The following is a 13,232-nucleotide window of genomic DNA, read 5'->3' on the forward strand; positions in this document are numbered from 1 at the left end:
AAAATAAAAAATATGTATACCACCTGACCCAGCAATCCCCAATTTGCTACTTCACCCCACTGAAATACTTGTAGAAAAGGTGGTATAGGCACAAAATTGTTCACCACAGCTCTGTTTACTTGTAAGAGCAGATAACTAAAAATCCAAATATCCTTAATGTGAGATATGGTTAAACAGATTAGAGTGCTAGGCCATTTCAATTCATGGAAAAAAATGTGTCCTCATAATTCAGGAGCAATCCTGTCAAAGAAAAACAAGAAGTTCTGCTTACCAACACAGATGACAAATACTTGTATGTATATTGCAAAAGCATTTAAATTCATATTCATAAAAAGGCATTGTTGGTATTCCATATAAAGAATGAGTAATCTATGTGTTAACATTAAAAGGTATATATATTTCATATTAATAAATATTACATATATTAATAAAGTGAGTTCTAGATCAGTGGATATAGTTTGCTTAGAGTGTAAAATAAAAAGCACAAACTATAGTTCTACATGAAAAAAAAAAAAAGGTTTGGAAAGATATACACCAAACTGACAACCATGTTGTTATCTTTTGAGAATGCTATTTTGAAATTTAAATTTTTTCACAAGTTAGAAATATAATAATAAACCTAGTTTTAATTGCCCCACTGGATAGCGTTAAAAACCAAATACCCACTGTGACTCTTAGTTTTCTAGGAATTAACAGTTTCTACAGAACAACCACAAAAATGAATAGTTATTACGACAAATTCAAGCAAAACCCACTGACTCATCCTCATTTCCTTAGGACTAGATAGCTGACATGGGAAAAATCCAAAAATTAAAAAATTTAAATATAAACTATAAAATTATATAAGTTCTACAAAAAAGCATAGGGAGATTCTTCTGTAACCTGAAGAATGGAAAAAACCTTCCTAACTATAACCCAGACACAGAAGCAATAATGAAAGGGCTAACAAATTCTATTATACAATAATTAAACAACAACAATAAAAAAAAACACTATCCATAACAAAAAAAGGGAGGGGTGCAAAGTAAAATAAACAAATGATGAACGAAACGCCCCAAAAACCAACCCCCCCCAAAACAAAAAAAACCAAAAAACCAAAAAACCAAAACACTATATCCTTAACAAAAAAAGGAGGGAAGGGGCAAAACAGAAGAAACAAATGATGAACTGGGAAAAACCTTTTCATGTTACACCACAGCAGACAAAATGTTAATGTACCTAACATATGAAGAGCTCCATAAAAATAGAAAAGAACAGTGAAGGTAAAGTAAGATGACTGACTAGTCTAGCACTCTTTCCCGCCACCAAAAAGGGACCAGGAGAACAGGACAGCACCACAGAGAGCAGAGCAAGGCATCCTGCCTCTGCCGTGTTGTCTCCTCACAGCAATATACCACATTAACAGAAAGAAAGAAAAAAACCATATGACCATTTCAACTGATCATATGACACAGAAAAAGGATTTGACAAAATTCAACATTCCTTTATGATAAAAACTCTAACAAACTAGGTATAGAGGATATGTACTTCAACACAATAAAGGCCATATATGACAGACCCACAGCTAACATCATACTGAGTGGGGAAAAGCTGAAAGCTTACCCTTCTAGATCAGGAACAAGACACAGATACCTACTTTCATGACTTCTATACAACACAGTACTAGAAGTCCTAGCCAGAGCAATTAGACAAGAGAAAGAAATAAAAGGCATCCAAATTGGAATAGAGGAAGTCAAACTGTCCCTGTTTGCTGATGACCCTAAAGAGTCCACCAAACAGCCATGAGAACTAATAAATTTAAGTAAAGTTGCAGCACACAAAATCAACACACAAAAGCCAACAGCATTTCCATATACTAATAGCAAACTACCTGAAAAAGAAACCAAGAAAACAATTCCTTTTACGATAATTATAAAAAGGTAAGATACCTAGGAATAAACTTAACTAAGGAGATGAAAGACCTCTACACTGAAAAGTATAAAACTTTGAAGAAATTAAAGAGGACACAAATAAATGGAAAGATATCTTGTGTTCACAGATTGGAAGAATTAATATTGTTAAGATGGCCATACTACCCAAAGCAATCTACAGATTTAATGCAATCCCTACCAAAATACCAATGACATTACTCACAGAAATAGAAAAAACAATCCTAAAATTTATAAAGAATCAAAAAAGATTCTGAATAGCCAAAGAAATCCTGAGAAAAACAAACAAAGCTGAAGGCACCACACTTTCTGACTTCAAATTATACTACAAGTGAGAGTAACCAAAACTTCATGACCCTGGCATAAAAACAGACACATAGATCAATGGAACAGAATAGACAGCCCAAAAAATAAATTCATGTACCTACAACCAACTGATCTTTGGAAAAGTTGCTAAGAATACATATTGGGGAAAAGACAGTTTCTTCAATAAATTGTGCTGGGGAAACTGGATATCCATATGCAGAATAAGGAGACTAGACCCCTACCTCTCACCAGATACAAAAATCAACTCAAAATGGATTAAAGATTTAAATGTAAAACCCAAAACTATGAAACCACTAGAACAAAACATAGGGGAAATGATCCACAACATGGGGCTGGGCAAAGATTTTTTAAAGAAGACTTCAAAAGCACACACACACACACACACAGACACACACACACACACACACAAACGGGGGGGGGGGGAGAAGATATAACAACCACAATTATTTGAAGTTGATCCGACAAGCAAACAGAAAGGACATTGTTGGGGGGGAGGGGGGGAGGGAGAAGGGAGGGAGGTTTTGGTGATGGGGAGCAATAATCAGCCACAATGTATATCGACAAAATAAAATTTAAAAAAAAAAAAAAAAAAAAAGCACAAGCAATAAAAGCAAAATTAGACAATGGGATTACATCAAACTAAAAAGCTTTTGCACTTAAAGGAAACTGTTAACAGATGGAAGAGACAACTAGATAGGGAGAAAATATTTGCAAACTATACATCTAACAAGAATATACTAAGAAATGGGCAAAGGATCTTAACAGACATCTCTCAGAAGAAAACATACTCATGAAAAAATGCTCATGAAAACATACTCATGAAAAAATGCTCAACATCAGTAATCATCAGGGAAATGCAAATCAAAACAATGAGACACCAATTCACTCCAGTTAAAATGGCTGTTATCTAAAAAGACAAAAGAAAACAAGTGTTGACAAGGATGTGGAGAAAAGAGAACAATTGTACATCGTTGGTGGGAGTGTAAATTAGTACATCCATTATGGAAAACAGTATGGAGGTTCCTTAAAAATAGAACTATTATATGATCTAGCAATCCCACTACTGGGTATATATACCTAAAGAAAGTGAAGTCGGTATGTCAAAGAGATATCTGCACTCCCATGTCTATTGCAGCTTTTTTTTTTTTTTACAAAAGCCAAGATATGGAATCAACCTAAGTGTCCAACAATGGATGAATAGATTTTAAAAATGTGGTACATATACACAATGGAATCCTATTTGGCCCTAAAAAAGAATGAAATCCTGTCATTTGTGGCAACATGAATGGACCTGAACATTATGTTAAGTGAAGTAAGCCAGGCACAGAAAAACAAATACCACACAATCTCAATATGTGGAATCTAAAAAGCAAAAAAATTGATATTACAGAGGCAGAGAATAGAACAGTGGTTACCAGAGACTGGGGAGTAAAGAGGAGAGGAACAGGGAGTAAACAGGGAGAGGTTGGCCAACAGGCATAAAATTAGAATTAGATAGGAGGAATAAGTTCTGGTGTTCTATTGCACAGGAGGGTGACCATGGTTATAGTTAAGTGTTGTATATTACATAATAGCTACAGGAGAGGCTTTTGAATGTTCTCGCCACAAAGAAATGATAAAGGCATGAGGTGAGGGATACATCAAACTACCCTGACCTAATCATTATACAACATATGTATGTATCAAAACATCAGATTGTACCCCTTAAATATGTACAATTACAGTGTATCCATTAAAGTAAATTAATTAATTTAAAAATATGGTCCACAGAGAAGAGTTAATTGAGGGTGTCAACAATTTCAAGTTAAAAGCCATAAAATGCAACTTTGAAAAAGATTACAGGCAATTTTATGAAACATTTTAAAAATAAGACTGTATTTTTTTAAATGTTTAAAATAAATACAATCCTGAATATGTCTCTAATGACCTAATATTAGAGACACATATGGTTAAGAAATTGATTAAACTACCTAAATACATTTTTAAAAAAATAAAAGTACCAAACAACCGCATAGAATAACAAGTAGATATATAAAACAGCTGACAGAGAAAGAAATGAAAACTAAAATTGCACTGAAATATCATTTCTTGACCATCAGATTGGCAAACATCCAAATGTTTGATAACATACTGTGTTTGCATGGGTGTGGGGAAATGAGTACTCATACATTGCTGGTAAGAATGCACAATGGTGTACCGCTATGGAGAAAACAGCAATATCTAGCAAAATTACATATGCATTTATTCTTTGACCTATCAATTCTACTCCTAAGAATCTAACTCAAAGATATACTGGCAAAAATACAAAAGACTATTGCACAAGGTAATTCAATAGTGCACTATTTTTAAACAGAAAAAACTCGAAAAGAAATACTTATCTATAGGGAATTGTTTGACCAAATAATGATGTATCTACACAATGAAGTACTATGAAGCTGTAAAAAAGGAATGTAGGTTATCTCTAAATACTAGGTTGGAATGCTCTCTAGGATATATTTATTGTTAAGTTTGATAAAAACAAGCTAGGGAAAAGTATACATAGTATGTGTTTTAGTTTCCTATTGCTGTTTTAACAAATCATCACAAATTTAGTAGCTTAAAACAAATCTATTGTTTTACAATTCTAGAAGTCAGAAGTCCACAATGGGTTTCACTGGGTTAAAAGCAAGATGTCAACAGGACTGCACTCTATTGGGAGGCTCTAGGGGAGAAACTGTTTCCTTGCCTTTTACAGCTTTAGCATGCATTCCTTGGCTTACGGCCCTTCCCTCCATTTTCAAGCCAGCACTTTAGCAGCTTCACATCTCTGTCTACTTTCATTATCACACTGCCTTCTCTCTCTCTGATTGTCTACCTGGACACTTGAGATGACATTAGGCCCATCTGGATAATCTTCTCATCCTAAAATCCTTAACCCAATCATATCAGAAAAGTTCCTTTGGCCATGTAAGGTAACATTTGCAGGTGCTGAGTATTAGGACATGAACAACCTATCAGGGGGAGCAGGAACCATAATCTGTCTTACCACAGTATGCCTTCCCTTATTTAAGAAAGTAGAAAATACAAACAGATTTGCAATTTATTTATATTTTAAAGATTTTTTAAAAAGGTGATTTATGGGGGAAGAAAGAAGTAAGATAGAAGAGAGAGTGACAGGAGCTGTGTCTTCGAATATAGCTTGTTTTGTTAATTTGACTTTGGAACCATGTAAATATTTTAAATAATTATAAGTTTCAAAAAGAATAATCCCTTAAAATATGAAATAAAGTGAACCATTATTGTGTCCAGTTGATGATATAACCATAGAGTAACTATTTTAAAACTTAAAAACATAGTAATTTGTGATTGTACAACCCATAGTAGAATATACTTTCAAAACAAAAAGAAGAAAACTCAAATTTTTTCAGTAATCATATTGCTGCAGGTAGTATGGGAATTATTTTGATACTGTTACAAATGTAATAGAGGATAAAAGATATGTTGTTAACATTACTAAGACATGGGACTTTTGGCATGGGAGAACAGAAAATACAGATGTGAAAATGATGAAGGAAAGATTTTGTTGACTGAACTTAAATTCCAATATGAATATGAACACATGATGCCTTTTACTTTACAACATCCCTATACCCCAAAATGATAGATTTCTAGTCTGTCCACTGAAAAGTCCTAGAAACAATAACCAACTTAAAAGCAGCAGGTAGCTCTGGTGCCCAGACTAAATACCATTTCCCATTAAAAGAAACCAGAGGATCCTTGGAGATCCTCAGGTGTGAGGAAGAAAATGTAGAAGACACACCTGGAACATCTTGTCTAACCTAAAGTAGGGAAGCTATTAAACACTCCTACTAAGATCATAACCAAAGGATTTGGCAATCAGCTTGAACAGGCTTTCACTGGCCAAATATGGCACAATTTGAACACCAAGAAGGATATAATAGCTGCAACGGACAGATATGCATACATTAGTCCATAATTATACCAAAAACAGAACAAACAAAAACCAAACTTCGTGGTCACCTCTGTAGAGCATTAGTAAACAACTTATTACTTTGAAAACTGGTAAGGGAAATAAGCATCTTTCTTGCCCTTCCTCTAGGAACTATTTCCCAGAGAAACTAAATAGTTAATAAAAGGGGGCCTTTTATGTTTTACAATCCTTAATGAAATAATGTTCTATGCAATGATCCTTAATGTCTGTTTACATCACAAAAACAGACAAAGAGATATTAAACATCTCCTGACGGAAGTACACAATACCATTTCTAACGTAATCTTCATAAATCTGGACAAAGGTTCCAGTGTGCAGAAAAATACAGGGCCAGAGAACATGCTAAATGATATAAACAAAACCCAGATTGTGATGATCTACAGGACAAATAACCTGATTTTTCCAACAACAACAAAAAAAAATTGCAAGAAAAAAATTGAGAGATGGAGAAGTAATCTACAGATTAAAAGAGATTTAAGATTTACCAACCAGAGGCAATGTTTGAACCTTAGATTCCAATTCAAGCTCTAAATAAACAAAAGACTACTGAAGAAATGTAAAGACTGACTGGATATTTAAAGAATTCAAAATACTGAAGGGGATTAATGTTTTTCTACAGGGGTATGATGGTATGGTGTTTATTTTTAAAGAGAGGGGTCCCTATTCTTTAGAGATACATGCTTGCAGATTTAAAAGTACTGATGTGATGACATAAGAGGGAGTGGCTCAGTGAAAAGAATATATATTATACACAGAAAAGAATTATAGAAAAGAATTATAAATACAAAAAATCCATGTAAAGTGAGGTCCTTCCACAGAACTAAAAACAGTTTAAATGTATATTATTAAAAGTTACTGTTAATTCCATGAAAGGAAGAGAGCCCATGGTCATCTATTTTGCCTTGAAATACCAAGCATTTTACAGTAATGTATCAGTAAAGGAAGTAATTTTAGCTCTAACTATGATGGAGACAAACAAACAAACAATAAATAAATAAACAAAATAAATATGATGGAAACAAAGAAAGTTCTTCACAAATATTTTTGATCTGCTATTAAAGAAATTAGAACTTAGTCACTTAGTGGACAATGGCTATGACACATGTATTTTTCCACTTGAAATTGAAACTAAATATGAAAAATAAAAGCCATTACTCTCTTTATGTCCTTTTGTTCTTGGTAACCTAAATTTCACACACTTTCCTGGGCATACCAGTTCCTTTTACAACTCCTGAGATTGCACTTGCCATTCTGACTGGAATACTTTTTGCGTGACAAACTCCTACCCATTCTTCAAGACCCAACTCAAATGTAATCTCTGTAGTGAAAATTATCCAACCATCTCAGAGTTATATTAACTATCCACTATGCTGCCAACATTACTATAAAACTATCTTTTTATAGCACTTATTCATACTGTAATTTATTTGTTTTGGGGGTCTGTATCCCAAGGGCTGAGAGTGATCTTTGTATTTGTAGCTCCCTAGCGCATGCACTCTACTAGAGAATGCTCAATAAATATTTGCAGACTCAAACTGAACTTGTTAGCAATGCTATGTCTAAAAACTATGGCTTAAAAAAAAAAGACAAGCTCTAAGAAGTCTTATTGAATCTGTCTTATTTAGAAAAGACTTACAAAGGAAAGGCCTGTCATCAAATTATGTAACACTGATCCTACTAGCAAGATGGGAAACTTGTGCTACACATCTAGGTTCACTAACTCTTGCAGAAAATGCTTTTCTTGAAGTACTCTAAACACTGCATCTAAAGCAGTTATTCCTAACTTATAAAGAAATCATTAAACAGCTTTAGTTGACTACCTATTTCATCAACTACTGTTTGTCACTGAAAAAACAAAAACTCTTAAAACAAATGGAAGTAGTAAAATTGCCATCAGTGAAGAAAAGTTTCAAAAGTACTTAGAACATACACTAAAAAAAAGAGAGAGAAGGTCAATAAAATGAATGAAAGAAATAATCAGAGACAAGGCAACCTAAAGCACTGATTTTTAAAGACCTTTTTGGACAGATTTTACACTATGATCAAGTACACACACATATTTTATATATAATATTCTATATCTTATATATCTAACTGGAAATAATACTTACCCTTACTAACCTGATGGAATCTGATATAATTAATTCATTTTTTTCATCGAAAAGAAAAACAAAAATCCACTGGTCAAGACCTACTAAAATAATTTCATGACCCCACTAGACCACACTAGTGGGATGAGATTTAAAGTTTCATAAATGTTGCTCCACAGAAATTTTGCCTATTATTAATAAACACTAGGCTAAATGGATAGCCACAATCCTACAGTAAGTCTGTGTATGAAGCTTACAATGATATACAATATCTATATCATAAAAATTATGAACAGCAAATACAGACTTTAAATGATGCAGTAATTTCTACCAATTTGTTATGAAGAGTGAAATGGAATCTTTGATATCTAAGAAATAAAGAGTATTATGTCTAAGACAAATGCCTTAGACCTAGACCTCTAAAAAATGATTCAAGGAAAAGGGTCTTGGCTGAGCACTGTTAGAGAAACTAAGATTTTTATTTTAACAAACATTCTTCTCAAGTTTCTTTCAAATCTATGAAACCTTTATTTAAGTTCATTTCTACTTGCTGTTCATCTTAATTATTAAATTGTGAGATGGTATGGCTTTAAAAGTAATTTTCATGGGGTATCCACCCCAAACTCAAACTTAAGACAAATCATTCCCTTTTAATAGGTTATTACTCCTAAGCTTCTAATATACAGAAATTCTATAGCTGCCACTAAGTTCAAGTCACTTTACAAAACCTCTTTTTCACAGCCAAATATACAAATTAACTGATTTTCTTTTATTAAAAATTAATGCTGAACGACATTCCCTAACAACCTACTATTAGGCAAATAAGTTCTTTCCATCACTTATACACATTTCTTGGCTTCAGTGCCACAGGATTCAAACAAATATAACTCTTACAAAATATTTTTGCTAAAAGTCAATGGTTTCAAAAGAAAATTTTCATAAAATTATTGATGACAGACATTTATATATAAAAGCATTCCAAAACAAAGAATACTTTTGTATATCAAATAAAATTGCCATTTACTTTTTACAAGACTGCCACAGACACATAAAGTTCTGTCCAGGTTTTCTCATTGGCTCTCCATGTTGACTGGATACACTGAATGGAGAAGGCTGAGAACTGTTAGGCTGGCCCTGCACTTGTACAGCTGGTGAAGGTGGGATAGGAGTGTTCTGTGAAAAAGCAAAAACACAGAGTTTGTGATATAACACTGAAAAATTGTTTTTTTATAGTACAGTCTTATAAGTTACAGTCTTACAAGTTTGATTACATTAACAGTTAACGCATTTCTAACATACAAAATGCATTTTGTAATTTTAAGTTAATGATTATCAGATAATTATTTTTACAAAAATATTTAGGAAGTCTGATTCTTTAATATGGAACCGCAGAAACAAGATCACATTGTTGTTATCATTATAAAATATAAATTATTTAAAATTAAGATTTTTATGTAGGAACAACATAATTATAGTTTTAAATGAGAAATAAATATACTACAAATTCATTTGATTTACTTAGGTATATTCTGCACAAGAACAGGTCAACTGCAAATTATCATTTCTTTGCATAATATTTCCTTTTAGATTTTCTAAGGAATATAATATAAAACAAACAATATGTGGTAAAAAGCAAAGAAAATTTCAGATAGTTAAAAATAATACAACCGTGTAAGCAGAGTATCATAAATATTAACTAAGTTGCAGTTAACTGCTGAACTAATAATTTTAGTGTATGAAGTTGCTTGATTACATCCTTTGATGAATAATACTAGTAAAAAGAGTCTAATTAATGTACCTTAAAACAATTTTAGGCAATACATTTCCTCAAAATACCACAAAGGGAAAAAATAATACTATTCTTAGAGAAATGATAGCATACCATTTTCAAAGCATTGTTTAAAGGCAATAAATTAAAATTTGGGGAAAATATTGAATATGCTTTTTAATTTATAAGGCAATATTTGGAATAAATGTACAAATACTAAGTTAAAATTGCTAAAAACCTCAGATTAAAAGCCATAATAATTAAAAATAAAAACAGACAAAACACAAACATATGACTGTTATACAAATTAAAGGAAGAGAATAAAATGTTGGAAAAAGAAGTTATTATAAAAAATGGGAAGTCACAGAACTTTTTGAGTTCTACGCTCTGCAGAAAAAACCCCTACTTTCGGAATGTGAATAAAATTGTTTACATAATAGGTTCCTACCCTTAAGATTTTATAATGGGAAAACATATACATGCATGAAAAACATTTTAGGGCAGTACAGATGTCAGGGATAGGATGAAGATTTTCCAGCTTGACAGATCAGGACTCAAATTTTCAATCTGCCTTTTAACTTACCATGTGACCTTGGGCAACCTACTTAACCTCTCTGATCTTCAGTTTTCTCATCTATAAAGTGTAAGTAATAAAATCTAATTTATGGGATGATGGGAAGAGTAGAGAAACTATATAGGAAGAGCCTACCTCTAGATTCTCAATAAATGGCAAGTAAAAACAATACTATTATTATTATTATGCAAATGAAGTCCAGAAGAAAAATTTTGGAGGAAAAAGGAAAGGTGATGAGTTCAATTTGGGGACAGTGACAGATGAACCAACTAAAAATATCCATCAATAGAAGTTAATGCTAGAAACATGGATCTGACAATCATTCACCTGCAAATTCTTAAAGCTGTAAAAACTCTGATAGTGAGAAAATAGGGAAAGGAAAAAAAAGAGGGTCGAAGAAAACTAAAATTAGTGAATTTATAAAATAGTCAAATTGTTCCCTTAAAATGAAATACTGCATTAAAAATATAGAAAACCAAGAGATCGGGACCAGCCCAGTAAAAATACTGCAGAGTGACAAGTTACAAATATTCCAGAATTTTAATCAAAGGATAAATTTGTCAAAGGTATCAAATTCCTTCAAAATGAATCTTCTGGTTCCCTACACTATCACCATTTAAATTAGGTATTTTATTAATTATCCTGTCCTATATTTGTAATTTAAGCTTAATTTTATTTTTATAAGTGCTAATAAACTTTTACCCTAGTTTTTTTGCTGTTGTTTTGTTTTTTGGTAATTGAAGAACTTGTTGATATCACATAGAAAATTTAATAATAGGTATTTATACAGTATTTTTGGTTTGGTTTGGTTTGGTTTGGGTTTTTTTTGGTGGCTGGTTGGTATAGGGATCCAAACTCTTGACCTTGGTGTTATAACACCACACTCTAACCAACTGAGCTAATCAGTCAGCCCAATCATAAAGTATTTTAATCCCAAATGCTAACAAGGGAGGTGTGGCAAGGATTATTGAAGTCAATCTAAACTGTTAAATTAAGACTGAATAAAAGACATATTAACCAAATGCAATGTGTAAACATTTTTGGATCCTAATTCAAATGAGCTGTTAAAACATTTTTAAAGACAACTGGGGAACACTGAACATGAACTTGGTGTCATTTAGTATTAAGAAATTACTATTTTTGTTAGGTATAATTTGGTATTATGGTTTTATATATCTACTCAAAAGTCCTTAACTATTAGAGAAATATACAATGAAGTATTTATTGACAAAATAAAATAATGTTTGGAATTTGCTTTAAAGTAATCCAGGGGAAAAAATTGTGGTGAGGAACACATAAATCAAGAATGGCAAAATGTTGATAATATTTGAAGCTAGGTGATGGATATTTGGGGGCTTATTGGCTCTACTTTTGTACTACTTATTTTTTAAAGTACCAATTAAAGTAACCATGTTTAAAGAATTAGGTCTTTTATATAAAAATGCAAAATAGATTTGTTTTAGGATGTAAAAGTTTACTTTCTCTTAGCATTACTATTTACTGTGAATTGCCAGAACATTAACCACAGCCATAACTCAAATGCAAATGTAAAAGCAGGTTTGAAAGGAATGTTTTTTGGAATGATCACCTCTCGAAGAATATTCTGTATCATTGCTCTACTGTACTGAGGAAGAGCTAGCTTATTTTTCATGTTATAGTTTTTTTGATCAAAGTAGAAAAGGCACAAAAAATTCAGCGTTTGACCAGAAATGTAAAATTATGCAAAGGATGAGAAACAATTCTGTGATTTCTTTTATAATATAAAATTAACTAAAATGTTAGTTAATACAGTTTTGTTTTTGGCAAAGATATTACTGTCTTGTCAAGAAATTATAATCTCATTTTCCTTTACCATCTTTTCAAGAATTATAGCTAAAAAAATTCTGGATATCACTGATAATACTTTGATTTGACGCTCTTAAATACTTTATTCATATTAAACTTTAAAAACCTTCAAATAGACTAAAATGTAAACATTTCAGTATGTGTTAGAAAGGCTACAAAGTCATAATTTATTCTCTTCAAAATAAACTGTTAATAGTGATGAAATACTGTGTTCAATTCTAGCTACACATTTTGAAAGACATTTAAGAGAATGGAACTGGTCGAGGTAAACAGGATGGTGAACAGACCAGACACCATAACACCTGAAGTTGAATTGAAGAGACTGGGAAAATGTATTCTAAAGAAGAGATAAGTAAGGAGAGATACTTTCAAAATCTTGTAAGATACAAGAATTAGATTTACTATAAATGTGATGATGTAAAGGAGATTCCAATTAGTCTAAACGTACTTTAGGAAGCAGAATTAAGACAATAATATAAATCACTGGAAAAGAGATTTTGTTAAGTGTGGACAAGTCACTTCAACTCTTAAAAATTAGTGTTTTGGACAAGATAATATCTACACCTCTTTCAGCTCCAACATTCCCTTATTTTCTTAAATTACCAAGTTTTTTCCTCTTATTAAGTATAAATCTAGATAATCAATACATACCAAGACTGTTTTATAAGAACACATTGAAATACAAACATAAAAGCTATATTTAGTGGTA

The 13,232-nt window shown here is 32.0% G+C and overlaps 1 protein-coding gene across 1 annotated transcript in view; it reads right to left on the reverse strand.

Moving 5' to 3' along the window:
* ARID2 (AT-rich interaction domain 2) overlaps positions 1 to 13,232 on the reverse strand; it is a 159,463-nt gene that overhangs the window by 24,652 nt on the left and 121,579 nt on the right. Inside the window, exon 16 of the mRNA XM_063074980.1 lies at positions 9,361 to 9,509. Coding sequence (XP_062931050.1) covers positions 9,361 to 9,509 — 149 coding nt within the window. The remainder of the gene's footprint in view (positions 1 to 9,360; positions 9,510 to 13,232) is intronic.

The sequence above is a fragment of the Cynocephalus volans genome, chromosome 12, assembly GCF_027409185.1.
Source record: "Cynocephalus volans isolate mCynVol1 chromosome 12, mCynVol1.pri, whole genome shotgun sequence".
Lineage (NCBI taxonomy): Eukaryota > Metazoa > Chordata > Mammalia > Dermoptera > Cynocephalidae > Cynocephalus > Cynocephalus volans.